The 25,311-nt window shown below is 32.7% G+C and overlaps 1 protein-coding gene across 2 annotated transcripts in view; it reads left to right on the top strand.

The window, feature by feature from the left end:
* Nucleotides 1–25,311, top strand: part of LOC108559070 (protein bric-a-brac 1-like) — a 192,733-nt gene that overhangs the window by 154,409 nt on the left and 13,013 nt on the right. For both annotated transcript variants that reach the window (XM_017916199.1, XM_017916198.1), the window contains exon 2: nucleotides 23,487–23,547. In XM_017916199.1, the coding sequence (XP_017771688.1) occupies nucleotides 23,487–23,547 (61 nt within the window). The remainder of the gene's footprint in view (nucleotides 1–23,486; nucleotides 23,548–25,311) is intronic.

Below are 25,311 nucleotides of genomic sequence, written 5' to 3'. Positions count from 1 at the left end.
ACATAATTTAATAACCCGGAGAATATAATTTATTTAATTCAATTTTTTTACGGCTATAATTTCTCAAAATGAATAATACATTTAAATAAATGATAAATAAAACATTTTTCTTACATTCATAATTTACTATTATTGATCCTAATAAATCAACCTTTCTCAAACCAATAATGAATTATGTAAAACGAAATGAAATATTTCACATTTAACAGCTTAAGATATTTAAGCATCTAATATATTATTATTAGGAATATTCACAATGCAAATTGTTTATTTTATTTATTTATCAATTTATTTAAATTTGATATTTGGATTTTTGTACTTCTTTTAAGTATTCGATTGCACTTGAATCTTGTTGAAATCGGTGATATGTAAAGAGTGTGGCGTATGTCAATTAAATAAAATATATTGTGGTTTGTATCGGCAAAGTATATCAAGATAACTATTAAACTGGTGGCAGTTGTATTGCAAAAGAAAGGCTAACCCACCCCTTAAATAACACCATGTAATGCATCTACATTTAAATAAATAAATTTTTGACTTGACTTGACTTGATTGCATAAGAAAGTCATTACATTTGTATGAAATAAAAAACTTTGAAGATCATGAAGTTAAATGTTATATAATTTAAATAAGAACGTTAATTACAAATCGAATATTTTTTATGTTAAATAAGAACTTAAAATTAAAAATATTTTGTTAACCGCTAATTTATTTGCAATTAATGTTTTGTTTATTTTGAGCATAATTACTTAAGTAATAATTATAAGACAATCTGAAAAGGTAATCCTAAACTTAACAGGAGTATTAACTTTCTCATTGTCTTTTTTTTTAATTTCTCGTTTCCTCTTTCTATAAACACATATACATAATATCGATTATGGAAAATATTCTTTTTTGTCGACGATATGCATGTTTGTTGTGAGCGCATATATACATACGTGTATGGTTGTATGTGTGTAATTTTCCTATTTTCGCTTCTGCTTGAAACTAAATATTAAAACCCGATGCGAGGACTCGCGCATTTTTTAATATTCGTTTTTTCCGACAACCCCCCAATATCGAAAGGATTTGCATTGCGAGGAAAACAAAAAAGTGTTTGTGTGTGTGTAGGTGTATGTATGTGGGAGTAGCTGGGGCGCAAAACCTTCCCTTTATTAATTTATAATCCGAATCCATAGAGAGAGAGAGTCATAAAGGGGAGAGAGAAAGAGAGATGAAGAGAAAAACCGAAATATAATCAAGAAGCAGCTAATTTCGCTTTTTCCAATATCCAGTAAGACTAAACGTGTAAGTACAAGGTTTTGGTTCGTTTACGCAATAAGCCGCATTTATTGGATCCTGCGATGTTTTCAACAACTCGCGAACAGATCAAAAGGGTTCCGAAATAAAATTACAACAACAACCATAAAAAAAATAAATGAAACAAACAACAAATAGAATTAAAACGAGAAGAGCAGAGTTATTATAAATAAAACATCCGGACTAGTTATTTATTGCGCAAGATTTGTTTCAATTTCGCTTCAATTAGTTATGGTTTCCTTTGATGATGGAACGAATTCGGTGCTACACGCGCAGAAAAAAATAACTATATAATATGTGTATCGTTGATGTTTCGCGCAAATATAATCCTCGGGGCGCAGAAGTTATGACCAGCAATTTATTCTATTACCAGGAATGAATTCAGTTTTGTTTCAGAACGTAATTTACGGCATCACAAATATGTATGTGCTATGTGAAATCGTGATTATTTTACATGAAGTAATTGGTTTAATGTATTCCAGGAATGAGCGATTTGTTTGCAATTGATTTCTATTGGAAAGAGATTTACATTTAAGAATGTTTTGTAACGATCGTGATTTTAATCATAGGAGATATTATGCAATAAAGAACAATTCAATATTGCGCAATATGATAATTTCATGACTTAATGAAATATCAATTTATTGTTTTATTTTTTCTATATCATTTCTGTATTTTTTTGTTTGTTAATTAGATTAAATAATTGTTCTGTTTTTTTTAATTACAAATTTTTAAAGTTTAATAAAAAAATAGAAACATAAATATTTTTTTTAAGTTATAATATTTGTGTTTTTTTTTGTAACAATTGATTCTTTATATAATAGAACAACTTTGAACCGATCAGAACATGTTAAAGTTAAATTGTAGAGTAAAAATATGTTTGGTCAAATGTTCGGGCAGCATTTGAATTCTGACCATTGTCCTATCTGTCCATCCCGAATCTAAATGTATCTGCATGTATTCGGAATGGCGGATGGTGCGGGGTATGGCAGTATATTTCATGACGTCATATTAGTTAGTGCAACGACGTAGATGAGAAGCCGCACGGCCATTAATTTGCGAAATGTCATCAAGTACACTACAATGTAGCAATATCACAACTCGATACATACTATATAAACATAGAACACGCATACAACTAGGCATTAAACAGGCTTGGACAGAACAACAACATTTATTATTATATCCCGGACCTGGAATATATTCGGACGACGAATATCATTATTATCATTATTGTTATCATTATTATTACAATATTATCTGTGCATATCTCTACATATATTTAAATGTAATGTTGCGGGGTAGAATATAATGCACAAATGTAACCGTTCATTAAATTATGTGCTTCATCCACAGCCTCGACAAGAAGTCATAAATAATTTAAATTTATTTACATCGAATAATCAGTTGATTATATAAAGAAATGAAATGAATTCGCCCCACGTTCGTCGCCATTCGATTCATGGTTACATAAAAATATTATAAAAGTAATTTTCTTACAAAAAAAAGTCATTCAAAACATTAATGTTTAACAAATTAGAGAATAATACTATAATATGTTTTACGTAATACATAAGAAAAGTTTGTAAAAAAAAAACATAATATTTATTTAATTAAACTTTAAAACATTAAATTTACACTACAAGTATAAAATATTATTTTAATGGTTCGTGTTTTTCATCATATTTCTTGTAGGAAGTTTTATGAAACAATATTTTATTACAAATATAGAACATTCTTTTATAGTAGAACACAAATTTACTATCAAATTCATACGGCACTGCAATGAATGCGTTCCTGTAGGATAGTCAAAGCTACGAATAAATTTATTTTTAAAATAGAAAATTTAATAAGCGTTTGTTCTTTCTCTTGTTTCTTTGGATTGTTCTATCGTGCTCCTTGCATCGCATTGCATATGTATACGTGTGTTGCGTATATGTATATGCATTAGTGTGAAAGCAATACACACACACATATTCTAAATTTATTCGCCACTTATTCGCCGGTTTCGTATAGTAAATATTAATACTCGGGGAGTAAATCATTTTAAATAATGTGGTGTATTAATAATTCCAGAGTATAAGCTACCGTTTAATGGGTTCTCTGCTTATATTATTCCCAAAAATAATATTTCACTGTAATTACACCCAGCGAATATATATATATGTATACACAACATATATATACATATATATTTATGTGGAAAATAAACTTGTTTATGAAATCTGGTCGGCGCCGGCCCCAGAGCTTTAGGGGTCAAAAGACTTATATATTTTCTTATTCGCCCGTTCACTGGCAAATTTCGCTAGCGAAATCATGGATGGTCCTTCCCTCCTTCTCGCTCACTCTTCCATTTCCTATTCTTCCTTGCAACGCTCTCACCGAAATCCGGTATTGTTTATTCCGCCAACATCCATTCATAAATTACACTGCAATTTAAATTTACGCGCCTTTCTGCTAAATAACTTCATTCGTTTGTTTCTTTTAAAATTGAAAATATATAATATACAAACAGAAACAACATTTTATTTTATATTCGTATATTTGCCTTTAACGACGACAGATATCATTGATAAATGATTATGATTTTTTTGGTCTTGAGCTTGTTTAATATTAGTCATTAATACAGTAGAACCTCGCTTAACGAGTTTAATCCGTTATAAAATTTCCGGATTTTTATTCGTATAGTGAAATACTCGTATAGTGATACATATTAATGTATGAAGTTTGTATGAAATATTTTGATGTTTGTAGAAGTTTATATAAATTTAATAATAATCTAGGATAATCTTGATTTTCAATTGTAAAATGATAAATTTCTGAATATTTTAAATTGAAATCGTCATTGGCAGCATACGTCTTCGTCTGAAGTTCCATCCGATCCTAAAATTGGTAGAAGAGCAGCGCCACCTGCGCGACCTTATTACGAACATCTGAGAACGTTAATAGATTCGAGAGAATTCTGGGCAATTTATAATCCCGTATAAATCGCGGCCATTCCGAAAGCAGATTAATGTTGCCACATTTCAGCCGCGTTTACACCGCTTTTCATCCCTCCAAAATACATATATATGTGTACGTATTCGCATACAGATCTGTGCATATACAAACGTAGTGAAATGCAGAAGCGCTCGGGAATGCGGTATAAATGGGAGCATGGGAGATGGTACGAGAGGGAGAGCAATTGAAATGCACGAATTTATAATTCGAGAAAACGAGAAGGAATACATTTTCGCACGCGCCGAGTGCGGAGTTTGCGAGAAAGAAAGAGATAGAAATATATGTGTAGAGAGAGAAGAGAGAAAAAAAGAACTGGATGGAAACTATGGAGAAGGAGAAGTCTGTATGTGTGGTGTCCCTTTGATGTTCTCGACCTAATTACTGAATGGAGATAGAGCATACGCTCTTCTACTTAGAGCCGAAGATAAATCCGCCAATGCTCATTCACGCAGGCACGAATTTACATTTATTGCATTTGTTTCCACGTTTTATTATATATATATATATAATCGCCTTCATTCTTTCGCGGATTTTGAATTGCGTTGCAATTTATTCTAAATGTTCTCGCTTTTATAAATCAGCTCTTTTTTGCACAAAAAAATATGTGTGAGAGAGAAAGAAAATGTTTTTCAGCTTCAATCTCTTTTGGTTTCGTTCAAAGAGAATTTATATAAGAGTTTAAGGTTTCGAAATCAGTTCTTCTTTTGTTTCTTTTAGCAATAATAGTAGTATTGGAAACATGTTTTTTTAACTTCAATTTCTCCGCCGATGTAGTATGTGTATTTAAAATAATTATTCTAATAATACTATTCTTAAAAATTTTAAAACTTTATAGAAAGAAAATCTATTTAAAGAATATAAATTATTTCCTTTATTTTCCATTTTTAGTTTAACAAAGGATAAAAAATGTTACTAATACAATTCGTTATCGCTTCCTCGGTTTGTCAGAGAAATAAATATTAATAAAGACAATTTTTTAAAGACAATGAATTTAAAGAAAATACAATAATTCTTTTTACGTAAAAATGTATCTCTTATGTCTAAATATCTGGTATATAACTTTGAATGAGGATGAAAGCTCTGAATGTGGTGGATGGTCCTCAACAAGTTGATGTTGGTTGTGTTTTGGGGTGATTTCGGGGGTACGTACGTGCCAATATAAGGGTTCCCACCCGTTCGGTTTTGTGGAGCGGCAGATCGGGCAGGTAGGGCGTGTATAAAATAATTGCGTCCCGCAGTAATTGAATTGAAATATCAATCAGTCAGGAATCGAAGTGCTCTTTAATGCATTTCTGTCTGTAGCGTGTGCGATGCACTTTGAATAATTTACTAAACATTAGCACTCTGCCTCGTGTTACACCGTAAATGCTCTCCAGTGACTCCGTTTACATGACCTCCGCAGCCGCCTCCACCGCTGCCGCCACCCTCAAAACCACCCCCGCCGTTCGCTGCCAAAGTGGAGCACATACACATACGCATCGCTTGCACTTTGATGTTTATTATATAACAATTCCATTGGAATCTAGTCAAACGGTCGAGTCCTTGGATCGGTGGATGCGCCGGGTAACCGCCCATAAAAGTTCCAGAATTTTCAATAATTATTTCTTACCTTTGAAATTTTTTTATAAAAAAGAAATGTTAATAATATTGTTCATACCATAGTTTTTCTTTACCTTCAACAAACTTTCAAACAACAATTTGCTAAGAAATATATTTCACTACTAGTTACTAATTGAAAAAATGTGGATCAAATAAATAATCCGAGAATATCAACTTCTTTTTTAAATTAATTTATTTATTTGATAAATTTGTTATGTTATGCGGAGGAAAGTTTTAGTAATACGAAAAGAGCAGTTATTATGTTTTTAAGTAATAATGAATATTCTGCGATGTGAATTAATCTATTGCATAATTACACGAAACCGAAATTAACCATTAAAAATTGTGTTCAATTGTGGCATGTAAAAGTAGAAAAATTAGATGTCTGCAATTTATTCTTTCTTCCTTTAATCGGAATTGCTCAAAGACGTTATCCACTTAATCCTCTAATTGGGCCAATGGAGGTTTAGATTCAATTAGGAAATTATAAATTATCTAGTGCAATTAATCCTTTGATGGTTCGGAAATTGTGAAAAATTGAGTTCAATTCAGTGGAAGGCATTTGCTGGACATGACTCGCAATAGTAATGCATGAATGTATATGTACGACTGCGTGTTTGAATGCACTGAAAATACGATGGAGAAAAGCCCGAAGTGCGGTTCGAAGAGGGGGCCGCAAGTCTAGACGTTTGTGTGCAAGTGGATCTCGAAACTTGCCAAGTTTCCAGTTTCCGAATGATATTATAATGTGCCATTGTTGTTGTTGCGAATACTGTTACATGCACAATTCCATCAAAACACGTCGAATAGACAGATGGCTTGTACCTACGTTACGAATCCTGCCAAAACAGGATAAGATAAGATTTATATTAATTTCCAATTATCCTCGTAACTTATTTAATTCGTTTGCGAAACGTCGCCGTGCGCGTTAGTAATCGGATCATCGTAATAATGTACATTGTACACCTAGACATCACATCCGACGTATGAAATTACAATCGAATCCAATATGCAACGTGTATCCAATAAATGATTAATTATTCACGCAATTAAGGCATACATTTATATGAGCAGAAAACAAATAGAGACCTATACTAGACTGTTAGCACAAAATATTAAATATCAATAGTTTGCTTGTATTAATGAATTAATTATTAATTCATTTCAATTATTTACCAATTGCAAAAAAAATGCTCAAAAAATAAAAACGTTTTATGATCTTGAATTTTGTATTCTTAATTAAATTATATAATCAGTTAAATTTATCTAACTTTAATAAATGTATGCATATTTTTTCAGCATCTTTATTTTAGTATTTACTAATGAATTCTAATTATGTAGACATCAGTTTTATACATTTTTTTTTACAAAAATTCAAATCGTGGATCCAAACAATCAAGACTATTCCTATGATCTTGTAAAAAAAATGGGCGCACATTGTCTAATTTATGAAAATTTCAAATTATACATGCAAAAAACTATGCTTATCAATTATTTCTCATTCATTACAAACCTTATGTTTCTGTAACGCGAATGTGGACCGTTGCGTAATCATTTTTTTTTATCGAAGCCGCGCGATATTTATTGACATCGATGATAATATTTTAATCGCCAATTAATACGCTTTTAATTGCGATTCCGATGTCTGCAACAACAACAACAAAAAAGAGAACATAGCGCAATTCCACATAATTATTTTTTTTTCTTCGTTCGCAAAACGTGTTGTATCAATTTTTATATATACATACATACAAATATATATATAAAAATTCGTATATATATATTTACGAGTTAAGTAGAAGCGATAAAGATAAAAGAGTAGCCCGAGGTGAGGGCATTTCGCAAAACAACTTCCAGACGGGTCGCATTTTAATTAATAATATTTCCTGAGCTTTGCTCGTTTTGCCATTTCATAAATAGCGTTTGATCGATGCCAGCCATTCTTCATCTTCAGCTTCGGTCATTTTGTAATTATTTATTTTTTTCCACATCCAATATTTATGCGCCTGCCTTCCTTCCTTTCGGTTTTTCTTCCTTTACCGACCGATTTCTTTTTTATCCTCTATCCGCGCCGCTCGAACAGAGGGTTTCTTTTCTTTTATTGATCAACATAAATATAAATTACGTTATGCGGCCTATAATTAAAATATACTCGTAATATAACTTGTATGTAAATCCCCTTCTAATTACGTGCAATTTAAATTTGAATAAATATTCCCGGACCCCATGCATTATGCATTTATAAATATTGCCGCGACGGCCCTCCCTCACTCATCGGATCACATTGTTTCATACAACATAATATATTATATTTCATCTAATTTTATGTTGAATTTTAAGTATAAACCCTATTTTACCTAAATCTGCAATGCTGACGAAATTTCATAGTTTATGTTCATATGAAAGAGTCTTCTTAACTAGCATATTTTGTAATTTGAATATAATCAAGATTCGAGGACTAAAATGTTTTCCTTTTAACTAACTATAAAGTCATATAAATTCTAAAGAAATGCTTCTAATTCAATTCGTTGTTGAAGCGATCGCAGTCAGCTGCCTGGCAATTTTTTATTTTAATGACCCAGTGAAGTAATTCCGGGATAATTTATTAGTTTCTTGATTGTAAAGAGCTGAAATTACTTTATGGTTTATAACTCGAAAAGTTTTTCTCGGCTCAACGCCATTACGAGCCGAACTAATAAATAATAATAATAACGAGAACAACTGCCGGCGAAATGTATTAATACTAATGGCAGGTCGGGCGAATTCGTTTACATTTAATTTAGAGAATAAGAAAATAAATAAATTAAAAAAAATGGAACAGACTGTAATAACTGCAGCAACTACATCTAAATGAGCAAACGAATTTATGGTAACTGCTGCAATATATTTTTCCCACTCGGCAGACGGATTACGGTCAATAGCCGTTAACTTTCAACTGTTTATAATTGTTAATGTCACGAGTAATTCATTATGTTTTACTCGCAAGATCATAAAACTTTAATTTATTGTTATTCGAACGCTGCGTTGTTTAGTTATAATCCATAAAATAAGTTTATAATCCAAATGCTATCGTTTTAGTGTAAATTATTTTAAGTTTTTTTTTAGTAAATTTTATAAATACTTCAACTCAAATTATAATTTTACATAGTGTTACATAGTAATATATTCATATACATATATAACAATTTGTTATACTTAGAATAAAGTATGTTTTTTTACAAATATAAAAAAAAAAACCAAACACACGAAATTCAGATTTTTTCATTGTTTTGAAAATTATAAAAGTAGCGTCACTAAAACCACTGTAACTTCTGAACTAAACGTCAGAATGCCATGAAATTTTGACAGGCGTCGTCTGAAAGTTGGTACTTCCTAAAAATCATATGAATTGTCAATAGCGTCAATTGTAGAGGCGTTATCTATATGTAATCCTACGAACTTATTGAGTGAGAGGTTTTACTTGTCAAAATATTTTTGTCTGGTTAGTATGTGAAACCACTCGATCCATAAAAAATCGTAAATTAACCAAAATTTGAGAATACATTTGTTGCTTGAGGAATAGTTAAATTGCAAATATAAATTTCGCATTTTAATGAACTTCGTGGGGTAATTTCAGTATAATTTATTAGTTTCTTAATTATCAAGACGGAATGGCATTATGAATTATTATATTTTCCCCCCTTTCGTTCCCTCTCACTCACTCTCTCAGACGGCGCGCTTGCAGTATATTATTTTTTTGCTCCTTCTTTTATTTTTAATTCCTCCTTCATTTTCTTCGTCGCATTTCGTAGCGACGGCGGCGGCAAAGCTCATTACCATTTGTATTTAGAACTTTATTCTTTTTACGATGGAACTTTTGGTAATTAGTAAGTTTCAAGTATGCGAGTTATAAATATAATAATGGGAAATAATATTTTTGTGTGTTGGTGTTTGTATGTGTGGAGATATGCGAGCAGGGTTTCAGGAGGAGTTGGAGAGTATAAGAGAGAAGGGAACAGAAGGCAGAAAGCAGCAAGCAGCTTCACCAAAGAACGAAACGTGATTGAACTAATGAAATTCCCGAGCGTCGTATACATGTCTTACAAATGGTTATTGTTATGATTATTGTTATTCGTCGCAACGTTTACGATTATTGTTATTATTATAGAATATAATAATAATAATGATAGTGGCAGTGGTAATATTAAAGAGTAACTCTGTTATCGGCTTTCGAATATACCGGGTGTTCGTCTCCCCTCCCACTACCTTCAACTCCGTGTTCAATTCCATTTGTTTCTTTCCCTATTTATTTTTCATACGCAAAACCCTTATACCCCTCTGAACACACTTAAACTCGGAATTTATACGGTCATATTCAAATCTCCCGGAATGCTGAACTTGCGGATTTTACAGCCGAAACAAAACCGAACAAGAAGTAACTGGATTCTCTCCTCTTTCTGGATACAATGTAAACCGTTCAGATTTACAACATGATTCCTCTCACTCTCTCTTCTATATTCATCAACTATTCATCGTTGAAATGATTAATTATTTTTGGTTTTCCATTTTAATCGATACACTTATTGCCCGGAAGTCATTAGCACCTCGGCTGAATTAACATTCAGTTCATTAATGAATACACCTCTTAATTGCATATATATATTACCATTCATTTTGCATGATTTACAGAGTCTTTAAACAACCTTATAAACTGAACTGAATAATCCTTGTTCAGATTTACTGCAAAAATCTTAAAACCATTATATAAAACAAGGTGTACCAACTACATGAGTTTGTGTATATTAGTTAAAACATGTAACACATTTGGAGAAATATTTTATAAAATGTTTAGTCAACTAAAATATCAGGGTCTATTATAATATCAAATAAAAATAGTAATAATAATAGTTAATAAAATGAAGTTTCAGTAAGAAATGCATTTGACGTAGTCTGCTGGTATATATGAAGAGTATATACCACCCAGTATATATACTTCTGTATAGCTCTCTCTGTTCGAGATGGATTCGGTTGGATAAAAGATGCTTATCAATTTATGCCATTCCTTTTTATGAATTACGGCAGCGCGTTTGTTGGAAATTAATAAATCCGAGAAACAAACAGAGAAAAAAGACGAGTACAAATAAAGATAATGAAATAAAACGAGAACCCAGAACGGCGGAGAGTGTAAGCGAGTTTATGGCGTTTGTTAGAGGTTCGGCGTATCCCCTTTTGGAGAGTAGCTCGCATTGACCATTGGTCTCGTAGGGGGACGTTTGGGGGGACATGAGGCACCAGCAGAACGGCAGCAGCAGCAGCTTTATGTGCGCTCAAGGCGCATCTAGATATAAAGCTCAACATATCATTATTGTCAATTTAGACATAAATGACCGTCCGGTTGGGTTATAGTTGATAAATGTGCGCGTTTTGCAAATAGTAGTCGGGCCTTGTGTGCATGCACAACCAACAACACATGATGCCCTCCTCCATCTATTCTTCTTGTTCTTCCTCCGTGCCTCAAGAGTCTGGAGCTACGTGCCACCGTTTTTAACTTCTTCTTCGGTTGCTGCTGCTCGGTGGGTGGCTGCCGTCACGACTCAATAAAACCCACAGCAAAACGTCAAACACAGAACTAGCTTGCCTATTTCAAGCACAATACACTCACACAGAAGAAATTAACAAGCATTTTACCATATAAATTTAATTCCATTAAAATCGTCTGTTGCAATTCACCGTTTTTAATGATATTCCGAAATGAATAAATAAACCTAATTCACTTATACTTAAATTTACCAGTTAATCGAACTGTAAAGCAAATTTAAATGAAATTTGACTAATTTACTTTATAATTATATTAATATCAATAACTTCATTAAAATTGATTACAACCCGTGCATGAGTACCGTTTCTACCAATAAAATATTTTGATGGATGAAAATCTAAATAAGATACATACATCTAAAAGCTTGATTAATTAATTAATCAATTTGAAAATCAAAATTTGCCTAATTTGCTTTATAGTTATGTTAATAGCAATGCGAAAAAATGTGATTTGCTGAAAATGTCGCACGTCTCTTTGATAATTTACGTGTAATTAAGCCTAATGAGCATGAGCCGCGGTTATTAGTTAGATTCATTTAACATAATTATAATTCCAGTAAAACTTAATTACGTGAAATTTAAATGTAAGCGTAATTGCGTTATTTTTTTTATTATTATTTTAATGTCTTCATTATTTCTTCTTTCACTCATTTTCACACTAATGAGATTTTTATTTATTAAGTATAAACTATGTTCGAGGATTTACCGTTAATCCATTGCTTACTACTTAGTTTTTATAGCATTACATAGTTTTTATGTATTGTTATTCAATTTCATATTTTTTTTATGAGAATTCAGTGAATGTTTTATTTTTAATTATTCTCTGAATAAGAGTCGTTATATTTGTGTTGTTAATGTATATAGTTATGTAGCTAATATAAAATATTGATGATATTATTTAGAATGAAAAATATTTATCAACGTCTTAACATGTCTTTGCACAAAATTCATTATAAATAAGTTTAAATCAAGTATAGAATTATTATATTTTTGAAGTTTTTGCAGGAGATTAAGTCGATGATAATAAGTTGCTGTGGTTTTCAAAAATAATAACTTGAAGTAAGCTGTTTGAAGTAAGCGGAAGCTGTAAGAGCATCACGTTAAAATGATCGTCGGTTTCTGCGGCACCGCATGTCTGGACCGGCGCTGTAAATATTCTAAATTGGAATCTAATTATAATTTGAGTGTAAATAAATAGAAACCGGTGATTGTATTTTCTTTATTGTTGGAGCGGCAGAAATATGCATGCATGTAATATGTAATTTCCGTCCGTCTTTTATTATTTTGTTACATTCGTGTGTTTACACGAGTTCGGCCGGAGCAGATGCGCGCCCTAAAAAGTATCCGTCGTCGCCAGCGGGGATTCCCCGCAAACGCCGCCACCGCCGCCTTTGATATTTTTCCGAATTATACTTGCCGTGTGCGTAAATCGTTAAGCTATTTGTTTATACGTATTAGTACACAATTGCCGCATTGGACATCATGACATTAAGCTTTCTGGTATTTTTAGTGAATCCAGATTTTATTCTCAAGGAAACTATATTTTAATAACGAATAAGTAATTTTATGAATAATTTTACAGTTATTTTTATTAATTTTGTATCAAATATATTAAACAATAATACGAAAAAAATTATAATATGTGATTATAAAAATAACACTAAGAAGTTATTAATTATTTAATATTACGTAATTAATGTTTTTTTTTTAATCTGTGTTCAAATGTTACCAATATTGCTAAATATAACGATCTGCAAATGAAGATAGTTAAGTTTGAACTCAAATTATCTTGATATAACAAGTTTTGATGTATTGTATAGTATTGTGTATTCCTATCAATGGATTTTTTAATAAACCTTAATACCCATGTATACTAATAACATAATTGGTTTCGGGATAATATTTTTTCCTGGTCGGCATTCGTATGCAAATATTGGTTTAGTATTTATGTCCTATTGGGAGGTAGAGGGGTAATTGCGAATAATGATTACGTCTAAATTTGGTAAGTGGAAAATGGATGCAATACATACATATTTTTCTTATGTGGCAGAGAGCAAATATAATTGTGGTGGTTAAGGTGCGGCTCGGTTGTGACATAGTGTGCAGGGTTCACATATCACGTGATTGTGACACCCAATGGCCATTCAGTCGCATAATTACCATAATAAACAGTAATTATAAGCGACAGCGTAAATACATAATGAACGGCAGGAGTTGGAAGTCCCAGATATCGGGACTGTGCCTGGCTCAGGACGCCTGAAATATATCGGATCACCGGGAGGATGAGGAGGATACGGAGGACGCGCCGCCGCCGCTACTGCCGCTACTGCCGCCTCCACTACTACCACCTCCTTCCCTCTGCGCATCCATCCATCATTCCATTTGGCCGTTTTGGCTTGCTGCACGCAATCATCATAAAAATTTGTCTCTCTTAAAAGCCACACTTTCAAAGTGACTGACTTATGAGACAATCGTCGACACCGTGACAGAAATAAAAACAGAAGAGAAAGAAAGCTAACTCGCATCAAAAAATACTCTTCACAGATATTTTTGATTTAAGAACTGACAGAAATTAAACTTTATTAGTCTCTCATTTTAGTGTGCAAATTATCATTATTCTTTGAAGTTTCCGTTAAGAAATATTTATCACATTTAATAAACGCTAATTACATTAAAGTATGATAAATAATTTTACAATATTTACATATTAGATTTATGACACATGACGTACAATTATAACATCAAAATTGTCTTTTGAAATTTTCTCTAAAGTAAGCAAAAAAAAGTCTGATACACATGTCTAATGGAATAAGAAATCATAATAGGTTATGTAACGTTTTGTTGAATTTAATTTTTTATTTCCATTTGAAGTAGTAAACACATTTGCACCCGAATGGGCGGGTTAATAAACGGAACGAACGGGGGTGATTTTAATAAAAGCAAATGGGTTTTTCGCTGAACGCGTGTCTACGTACGTTGTAGGTTGTGTGTGTATTCTGCAGGGCTTTATCACCGATGGAAAACGTATTTATATTTACGGTGTAATTGTAGTAAGATCGCGAGCTGTGGGGTGGGTGGAGGCTCGAGGGGTTTGCAGGAGAGGGCGGCTTTGAGAATCGATTTCATATATGCCGAGGCTTAAAATAAAAGAAGAGATGGGGAACATTGAAATGAATGTGGCGCAGGCACGCAATTTAAATTGGATTAGAATATTATTTTGGCCTCGGAAAGCCAAACTAATTGTTCTCGCTGTGCTCGCGTTTTCCAGAAACAATGTTCAGATTATTTTGGTTGTCGAGACGACCCCCCGCAACCGCCAAACCCCCTTCAGCCGTTACCATCACCCCCTTCGCGGTTTAAGGAAAACAATTGATTTCGAGAATATATATCTTTATCTCTGTTCCTCTTGCTCTCTCGTCATTGTTCGATTTTAATCGGTTTGGCAGCAATAAAATATGCACATAGAAGTCCCCCCCTCATGCGAGTTTAGCGTACAAACGTGAATACATTCAAAGCCGATCCGAAACAGATTACGGAATCACCGCCATTTTGTTTACCGGGCCCTTAATTACACTGCCCTATATTATTTAAATTACAATTACTAACTTCCTGTTATAATTAACTTATTACATTACAAAGAGAGAGAGACTGAAGCTTTAATGCCGGCAATAATTTCATTTAAAGTTCAAATGGAACACACGTGCCTTCAATTACAATAAAACATTTATAAATCTCTATTTAATTTTCAACTATTTCTATTTCTTGCATGAACCCATAAATATTCAATATACATACACAATGCTCGTCCTCTTCTTTCTCTCTCACTCGTCAGTCGGCTCTGCATGATTCACAACCCGCTCTATATTTATATATCAAAAATTGTTACAGATCGACGACCTTTTTCCTCCATCCTCCTCCAACCTCTATTTATAAATCCACCTTTTATCCCAAAAATCAATCAACGATTTTGATTTATTTCTATTCCAAATTATCTTTTGATCTTCCATCGGCAGTTTAAATCTGCAAAGCGCACCTCGAATATATTTCAATATTATCTTCTCATTTTCTTCTCCATCTAATATCTACAAACTAATTATAGTTAGATCGGCCATTATACAAATTGAATTATACATTTAGAGTATTAAAATATATTACATTTTATGGACAGTAAATATTTCAAAAATATAAGATCTTTCAAGTATTCTTAAAATACTAATTAGAACCGATTGTGTATAATAGTTTTAAAATTTTATGTTTTAACATTTACCAATTTAAATTTGTTTATAAATAAATGCTTCTGTTATATCGTCGTGTAGTATTGAATGAAATATAGATTGAAAATAGTGGATGTAAAAAGTATCTATGACGAATGTAACTGATGTACATAATCGTTCAAATGCGACGAATTACAGTTGGAGTAAATACGACACGTGAATCATTTGATTACATAAAAGGTGACATCATGAAATATAAAGCGGAGCAATTTCGCACCTAATGGTTTCGCCCATCGTCGCGCGTAGGAGCAGAAATAATCAACACTTAATGGCTTCATGTATATTGCCAACACTAGAATAATATAATATAGAAAGTTTTTCACTTAAGTCCCGCCGGTTCTACCCGTTTCCGTTTCCGGGACTATTTCTTCTCTCGGCTTTATGGATTTTATAATTTCGCGTGATCGCGGCGCAGCGCAATTGTATTTTTAGATTTTAATAATGTAATTCTCCCTGTTCCCTATTTGTTTTTAATGTTCCCTTAGTTATTATTTATTTTTGGGGCCTCGTATTTACGACTTCCGCGCACTTAAATTCATTTATTAATATTCGAGTGTAATCAAACTTATTTTTACACATTCGTAAATCTCCACTGACTCACCGTGTTTTCAGTCGACCTATTGATAGACAAATAAACAGCTGTAATTACTACATGAAAGCATTTTTCTTCAACTGTTGTGATATCCAATATGTTTAGATTAGATTTTAGTTTAGACATCATTCGAAAAACGCTAAATCATTTTTCCAGCATTAAGTAATTAGTTTAACTAAACTAGTTTATAGTATAATTCGAATATGTGACTAATCGTGAAGGAACTCGTTACTTTTTCAGTAGCAAATTTCTTAGATGCAAAAACGTTTTCAGGACGCATCAAAGAAACATTTGGAGAGCAAATAAATAAAACTTATTTCTCGTATGCGTGTTGTTTGTTGTTGTTTTGTATTTTGTTTGGTTCGTTGTCGAAACGATTATCGTTGGCAGTTATTTATGTTCGAGACGGTGGAGGGCTGTTGTGTTGCCGAGCGGGGAGAAAATTAAAATTAAATATCCATTAATATTAAATTACTGAGGTCCCGTGTACGTGTGGCTGGTGTGTATGAAATGGCAATCATAAAGTATAAACATAAAACCGATGATGGTATCTAAAGAATTCGCATTTGCATAATCGAACACAGCATTAAGGGGATCGAAGGATAACTTATGCAAACGGTTTGTGTGTTCTGTTTTAAAAGGACGAGAGGAGAAGAGTAAGAAAAGAAGAAATCAAGCATGATCAACGACAGCAACAACAACAAAAATTCTAAAAGAAAAAAAGCACAGTTATATAAATATGTATAAATAAATATGGGGTTATTCATTAATTATTTATTATACCATTATTTGGTTTGTAAAGTTTCTTTATATTTAATTAAAATTGGACTCAATACAATACCTCTAATCCAGTGATTCTCAAACTTTTTGGTTCGCGACCTAAAAGGGTATGTATGTGTTGAAGAACAAGAGATCAATCTGTCATTAATTTTTGCAACTCCCCAAATATTTTACGCGACCCACACTTTGAGAATCATTGGAGAAAGTAGTCATAAATTATTATTAAGAAGTTAATACTAAACGCTTTTGATTATAACAGTTTATTTATATAAGATCTAAGTCTTAGATTCTTAGATCTAATTATTGGATGAAATTATTGTTGCAATTTTGTTACACAAGTTTAGTTTTGTTAATTTAAGTAAATAGTAAAAGCTTGTATAGTATAGGTGCAACAAGTGTAAAATATTTTTTACATACAATAATGTCTTTGGAAATATATTTTTTAAATATTATTCTCAAGAAACTGACACTACATAATAATGAATGAGTATTTGTATATTATTATGTATATTACAAATTTTTAGTTAGCTCGATTTGTAAACTTGATTCAAGGATTTAGTTAATGGAAGGTCCATCGTACACCAAGTGAGATATTAGATTCAAAGCAATTTGCGATCTGCAGAACAATATTTGCATCCGATAAGCGGCAATCCGAACATCCAGGTTGGCGGTCAGTAATCAGTTATCGCAAAGGGCATTAGCGCGACCATACAACTAATTGTGACAAGGTGTTTATACGGGATTTTAATGCGGCCGTCCTCACGCGACCCAACCTCGCTCACTCTCACCTGTGAGCAGGTGAGTGAGTGAGTTGTGTGTATGTGTGTGTAACACAGGAGCGCCAAACACCTCATAATTCATTCATAAAAGCCGAGCGCACGATTTACACGTGTACCAAAACAACCCCCCCGCGACACGAACAAAAACAATCCGACTGCTACTACAAACAGTCCTACTACAAACAATTACCCTTCGACACACACGTACTGAACAAAAAAAAACTATACAAAAAAATTAGAAGAGAAGGGAAAACGAACGTACACTCCCCGGAAACTGTAGGTCAAAACAATCGCATTCGTCATTTTGGATAATTTGACAACTGCATAACTACAGCTCTGTTCATACCATTTTTCATGCACGTTATAATTACCAGATAAATTATCCTATTTCTCATTCCAAATTTATTAACATGTTTTATACTATATGTAAATATACAGAAATATTTAAGTTATATCGATACGCTTAACACTCGTGTTTCGTGAAATAAATAACAAGGATGCAGAATTACAATTACATAAGAAATGTTTACTTATATTAACATGAATTGATCAAAACGTTGATTGGCAAAAATACTATCATTATAATAACAATTTTATAAAATTTAAAATTAATGTTTACTATTTTTTTTCAATAATTTTTAATATTTCTTATCTTCAAACATTTGTCTAATTATTTCTTATTTCAGCATAATAAAAGAGGAACTATGTATTACAATTTTTTTTGTAAGCATATTTTTAGTTTAGTTGGTTTGTCAGGAAAATTCAATGATTGAAATATTGTTTGATTAAAGCCATATTTTTTTTTCTTTTTGATTTATAACTAATCGGTTTGATTATGTTTAAAAAGTAATTATTTGTCAACAAGACAAGAAACGTTTCTTTTTTTTGTTGTTGTAAATTGCTTAATTGATGTTTCAGCTTTTGTTTTTTTACCTGCGTTGTAAATTAATTAAATTAAAATAATTTTCCGCGTCACGGAATAAACATACGCGCAGTGTTTAAATCCGTTCCAGTAAATCAGAGGCGGTGGCGGTGGCGTCGGCGGCGACAAAAAGTCGACCGTATCGTTTCACGTTTGGGTTAACAACAGGTGGCTGAAAACTATTCCACGCTTTAAACGGGCGGATAACACGTTTCCAACTATGTTGATGTTCCCTCGCTCGTCGCCGCCGCCGCCACCTACACCGACGCTCCACATTTAAATCCCGTTTATTTAAATCGTGGCCGGCAAAAATCACAAACGCTTCGGTCGGCCGATGTCAAAGGTCAAAAGGGAACAAAAAAAAGAGTTTGTCTTCCTGTTATATTAGCTCTTCCGAATGAAACCCATCCGCTCAGGATCCGTGCAATTACTCGCCTCCAGTATATGTTTATTTATTTATACTCCCTTGCTTCCATCGTTATTATAACTACTACCGTCACTATTATTATTATATATCAAAAAATGGTGAATTGAAAATCGCTCATCCCGTTTCTATCTCGCTTCGTCTACGTGCAGATTTTTTTCGCATTCCGTGCAATATTTGAACACAGCATGTCATCGCACGGGGGTAGATTGTATGAACATGCATACAGATATAGATTGTAGTAATAATAATAATAACAACTCACAAAAAAGGAGAGAATATAGTGTAATGTTTGAAAACGCGTTTCGCTTCGAATGGGAAAAATGCAAAACGCTCCGATGAATGGTTTAATATCGTACATTTTACATACTACTGCATATATGTAATGACTTTTCCTCTTTGTTCAAAACGCACTTTGAAATTAATTAAGGTCTCAAAAAAAACACATTCTGCAACAGATCTTTGGTAGTCTCCATTATTTGCTTAGCAAATAGTAATAATGTCCGTTATCATTGAAATTTATCTCATTTCTTACTTTAATACAAATATAATTAATTATAATGGGAAATCTGAGTAACTTTTTGAATGATATAAAATTTAAAATAAAATATAATATTTTTATTAATTTTTTAGACATAAAACAGTATTTCTGTTATGTAATGGTAACAAAAATAATATGTAATGTGAATTGAAACATATAGAAAACTCTTTGAGTTTGAATAAATATGATTATACGGGAAGAGATAATTTTGATAATAGAGCTTCCTTTTACTAAATTAAAAAAAACTGTCTGGTTACATGTGAATTAATTTATATAGAGAAGCCCAATTCAATTGAAAACACGATGATGAACAGTGTCGAATTGCAAGGGACTGTTATTATCGGAACGAATTGAAGGTAAATAAAGGGAGCGATGTTATTAGCCGTTGGACAATTGTCAGACTAATGACTAATATTTCGTAGCGACTCCACGGTGGAAAATCTGCAATTTTTTATTTTCCCCTCATGGAACGCGCAAATGCCAATTACGCAGTGACACTAATAACGTCGAAAGGAAAAACAAACCAAAAGAGGGGTAAAGTTAAAACCACATGCTTACGTTTTTCCAAGTCCATGAGTGCGTGAATAAAGAAGTCAACACACTGAATGTTAAAAAAGGATGACGCTTTTCTTTCATTATGCATCCAGCCGATACTTTGAATTCAACGCTGTATTCTAATTAACTTCCCCCCACATCATTAAATGCACATGGTCTGGTCAAAAAGATAATATCATGGAGTACAATAATGAAATAGTGCTTTAAACTAGTCAAATTATAATACAGAATGAACATTTTGTATGCACTTAATCGGCGTGCTTTAAGAGCGAATAGTCAAAGAAAGCGAATAGGTAACGAATTGCAGTCTGCAAATTGGAAATTATACGGAAATGGTGAGAGCAGCCAGCGCACGTAAAAAAAAATAAATAAATATGAAACTTGACTTTCACAAATGGTGTATGTGTGTGTATATCGTATAACAAAACCGTAGCCGAAATCACGTGTGTCAATGGCAGTGACAGCGACGCGATGCTGTCACATTTCTGGTTTTGTACTTTTCAGAATAACTGAATATTTGTAATGGAAATCCGTGTTTTCGGGGTCGCAACATAAAACTGCGATTTGTTCCACCGTACACACTGCACACATACACACAGATGCACACACATGTATTCACACGTGAAGCATCAATTGGTCGCCCCTCGACAGCTCTTTCATTCTTCAGCAGCGCTACCTCTACAAAAGACAGGACGGTAACACGCAACATGGATTTTGCGACCGGCTTGAATAATTCGGGGACCACCGCCCCCTCGATAATTGCCGCCCACCCGCGGCTAATTAACTAAATTTTACAGTGTAATTTGCATAGCCCAAACACTATCCGTCTACTAAAACTTTAGACACTTACACATTTATCCATTTATGCACTCTATTTTCGTACACTAAATAAATCAAATGCATTTGACCCATCGCATTTTAAATATAACTGATTTCATTTGAAAATAATGATCATCAAATAAATTAATACTAATTTACATGAATATATCAATATCTTAAAGTAAATTCATATCGATAACTGTGCTTACATATTACTTAGTGTAGGATACTTGTTTATTTATATTTAAAAAAGTAAAATAAATAATTACATCTTCATTTAGCTGTGCTTGGAAATGGTATTAAAGGATACTAACTACCATAGGGCATTTGATATGTACACTGCAATCTTGATAACATTTACATAGACATGTATCCTTTCTAAAACTGGTTTATTCATTTATTATGTTTTTGTGCTTTATTTAAGGATCTCTGCCGTATAATTTATTATCCTTTTCTTAATATTTTTATTATCTTTTTTACTTTTATAATATTGAGATTAACTCGACAACTGGCAAGCAACGTTAATAATATTTTATATTATTATTTTGTAATAATTCAATGCTTGTACTCGCTTCTACACTCATTAAAAGAAAAATTAAATGAATATATTTTTTACAAACGACAGTTTCTGTAAATACTCTATGCGATGTTGAATATCAAAATTATACCTTGTAGATAGTTATTCAACTGTATGACATTGTTTTCATTGTCCGTAAATGAATATTGCTTTCTTTTAATTAATATTCTCTTTTGGAATCTACAGAGGTAATTAATCGAGTTTTCAATAAAACCGGGTTATGATTATTGTTTTATTATCCGCTTTGCGGAAAGGCAAATAATAACTGCAGCGCCTTGGGCGCACATTAAGCCCATTAATTTCATTACCTGCCACTCGGACTCTTCTGCACTCATCAAATCGCAAAATTGCATACCTCCACCTCCTCTCCTTTCCTCTTACTCCTCCTCTTCTCAATAACTGCCGCCTGTCATCAGGACAATTCGCAATTGGCTTTCTTTCTGCTATTATTATTGTTATTGCGTTTCCTGCTTTCCGTCTGAAATTAATAAGCAAAGCTCATTTCCGGCCCGATGGCTCGTCGATTCCACGGTTCCCGTCGTGCGTGGAGCGCCGGTATCTGCGTAAGGTCTTCAATAATTAATGAGCGCCATTACTGAAAGTTGTTAATTATTATATCTGCTTTGCATATAATTTAAATAGGGAGAAAATTATGTTATCCGATACAGTGTGTACATGATTATTACGGCGGGAGGGAATAATTCATGGAGGGATTCTGCAGCAACGGAATTAATGAATTGGAAATTATCATTTGCAACCTTATACGCACTTGAGCGTATGCACACACCCAAAGCGGGGGAAAGAGAGCGCTGCATGATGAAGAAGAAGGACAAAAAGGGAAGAGCGGAGAAGGAACAGCGCAAATATTAAAATATAATCGGCGATTTGCATAAGCAATTCGCAATTGCGAAATTTATCCGCCGTAGTCTCGCGTAATTTTAATGTAAATGCCCCAGGAGCAAAAGCGGCCGTCCCCTCATCATCCCCCCCATCCCATAACATCATCCCAGCGACATTATTTTCCTGCTCGGCAATGAGCTTTAAATAAGTCATTTCTATGTTTTTTCTTCCTCCGTCGTCATGTTTATGTGATCGTTCGGATTCCTCCTCATCGCCGTGGAAGAGGAGGAGAGGATGGCCGGTGGATTATATACATCGGGCTGCACAATAAAGTATTCTTAACAAGCTGGTCAAGTCGTAAAGTGCAGACCTTTATATAGAGATATACCCATAAACAAAGCGGTTAGCAAAGTTAAGTAACTCGGCCCGGCCAAAATTGGGTAAATAATATCTCCTCCGATGCCGGCGACCGCCCTCGACTTCCCTTCATAACTCAATCCCTCATAAATTATTTACAATTGTCTCTACATAATCATGCAACAATAATCCACTCCATGTTCAAAACTCATTTAATAAGATAAAAATACGTTCTCTTCGTTATCCTTGCAGATGTATAAAGATCATTAAATTGAAACAAACAATATATTACTTTATCTAACTATTAGTCATTTAGGAACTGACATTCGTCAATAGCATTTATTTGCATCCATGATCCGACGGAAAATTGTACGTCTGTATAAATTTGTGTATGTGAACATATGCCTTAAAATTTCGTAAACGTTCATTCAATAATGAATATACTCATTATTTAAGTTGACAGTTCAATGACAATTATACCACCAATCAAAATATGAATGATTTTATATTTAAACATAATACTTATATTTACTTTTATTTCTCTGTTTCAGGCCAAGCTACTAGAATCGTCTCAGGCTTGGCTCGGTGCAGCCTCGACCTCGTCTATTGCCGGTAAGTTTCATTATGTTTCCTTCCATCCGAACTATCTAAACACTTGGACTCAATATAAATCGATATGTATCTTAATGAACATTTGAATCAATCTAGATCATCTACAAGAATAAGCAACAAACGTCATCTAACAGTTGTTTGTTTTACTAAAGCCACAGAAGTAATTCGATGGCTTTTCGTAACACAAGCAACCATCATCATTTTGTAAACTTTAGGTTTTTTTCAAAATTAAATTAATTATCACAGTATCATAATTTACATTACATTTTCTTAGCATACTCACTTATAAATTTTTATAAAAAAAATAATTAACACAATCATATTTTTTTAATGCTGCTGTGATATTTAATTATATTTAATGATATAAGATATTTACTAAGTGATTTTGTAATACATAGTATAAAAATTTAACTAAAAACATAGTTAATTACTTAAGTTTGAGTGTGTATGGGATCTAATAATAGTAGTTAGATTTGAAGAAAAAAAACTGGTGAAGGAATTACTGTACTTTAAAACTAACTAAATATTTCTTAAATTTTCTAACTATACCATTTGTTCATGAAATAATCGATTTCAAGATTACTAAATTTGTAATTGAATAAAGCAAAATGAGATTACTTATTTTGGAATGAACATCATATTTTATTTAAATATTATACGATTTTTTTTTTGTCGAAACTCACCCACTCTTGTCCTGCAAAATGTGTTATGTGAAAAATTTATTTCCTCATTCCGGATTTTTATACATACAAAATCGCCCTTTTTATAGTTATACATTTTTGTGCTTTTTTTTTGTTCGTTATTGTGCCATTTTGGGGTACGAGCAAAAGCTAAAGGCAATATATTTCAATTTATTTTTATTTATATTATCGGCGCAAATACAAACAACAACACGTATTTTTTGAGAGTGGGTTCGGTGCGGTTCGGTCAGAGGAAAACGGGGGTTGTTTTTAGTTTGTTTTTTTTTTCGTTTGTTTCTCTCTCTCTACGTTTTGTGTGTGTGTATGCATTTGGGTCCCAAACTCCCCGACGCATATATTTTTAAATTGCTTTTAATTTATCGTTAGTTATTTTTCTCTGCACATTTTCCCCGCAGAGTTAATTGCCGATTTTTAACTAAAATAAAATAACGCCCCCCAATACCGCCGACGCGTATATACATATAACATAGCCAAATGGAGTCGAAAAAAATATAATAATAACAGAAAAAAAAATGGGGTTTGCGAATAGGAAACGAGCGAATAATGAAAAATTGATTTGGGACTTTGGGTGTACTGCTTTTTTATAAAAAAATCAAACATAGTATAATGCACAAAGTATTTCAAATCTAATAAACTAGGGTAAATTGAAATCATAATTATGTAAAAATAAAATATAAAATCTTATATCAAGGTTTGCAGATAGTGATATAATGGTCAAATTTGCACGCGATGTAAAAACTACTGCAACCAAATATTTTCAGAAATGCATATATTTATTTCTTTAAGGAATATATTTATTCCATCATATTTTTTGTTGATTTTTGTTGGTTTGCTTTAACTAGGGGATTTGGACCTTCTGCGCTCCTTACCATAGACTGCTGCTTAGTTTCCAAGTCACACTTATAGAATCATCACCTGTAACGATTTTACTTAAAGTGCTAGAATCTCCATTTTCAAAATTTTCCAAGGAATATTCGTCATTTAAAAATCGTGGAACCCGCACTTCATCGTACAGTCAAAGTGATGATTTAATATTTACGATCAAGCCCGTTTCATCTACTAC

This window comes from Nicrophorus vespilloides, unplaced genomic scaffold (assembly GCF_001412225.1).
Source record: "Nicrophorus vespilloides isolate i.1.1-1 unplaced genomic scaffold, Nicve_v1.0, whole genome shotgun sequence".
Classification (NCBI taxonomy): domain Eukaryota; kingdom Metazoa; phylum Arthropoda; class Insecta; order Coleoptera; family Silphidae; genus Nicrophorus; species Nicrophorus vespilloides.
This window is presented reverse-complemented; position numbering and strand designations above follow the sequence as displayed.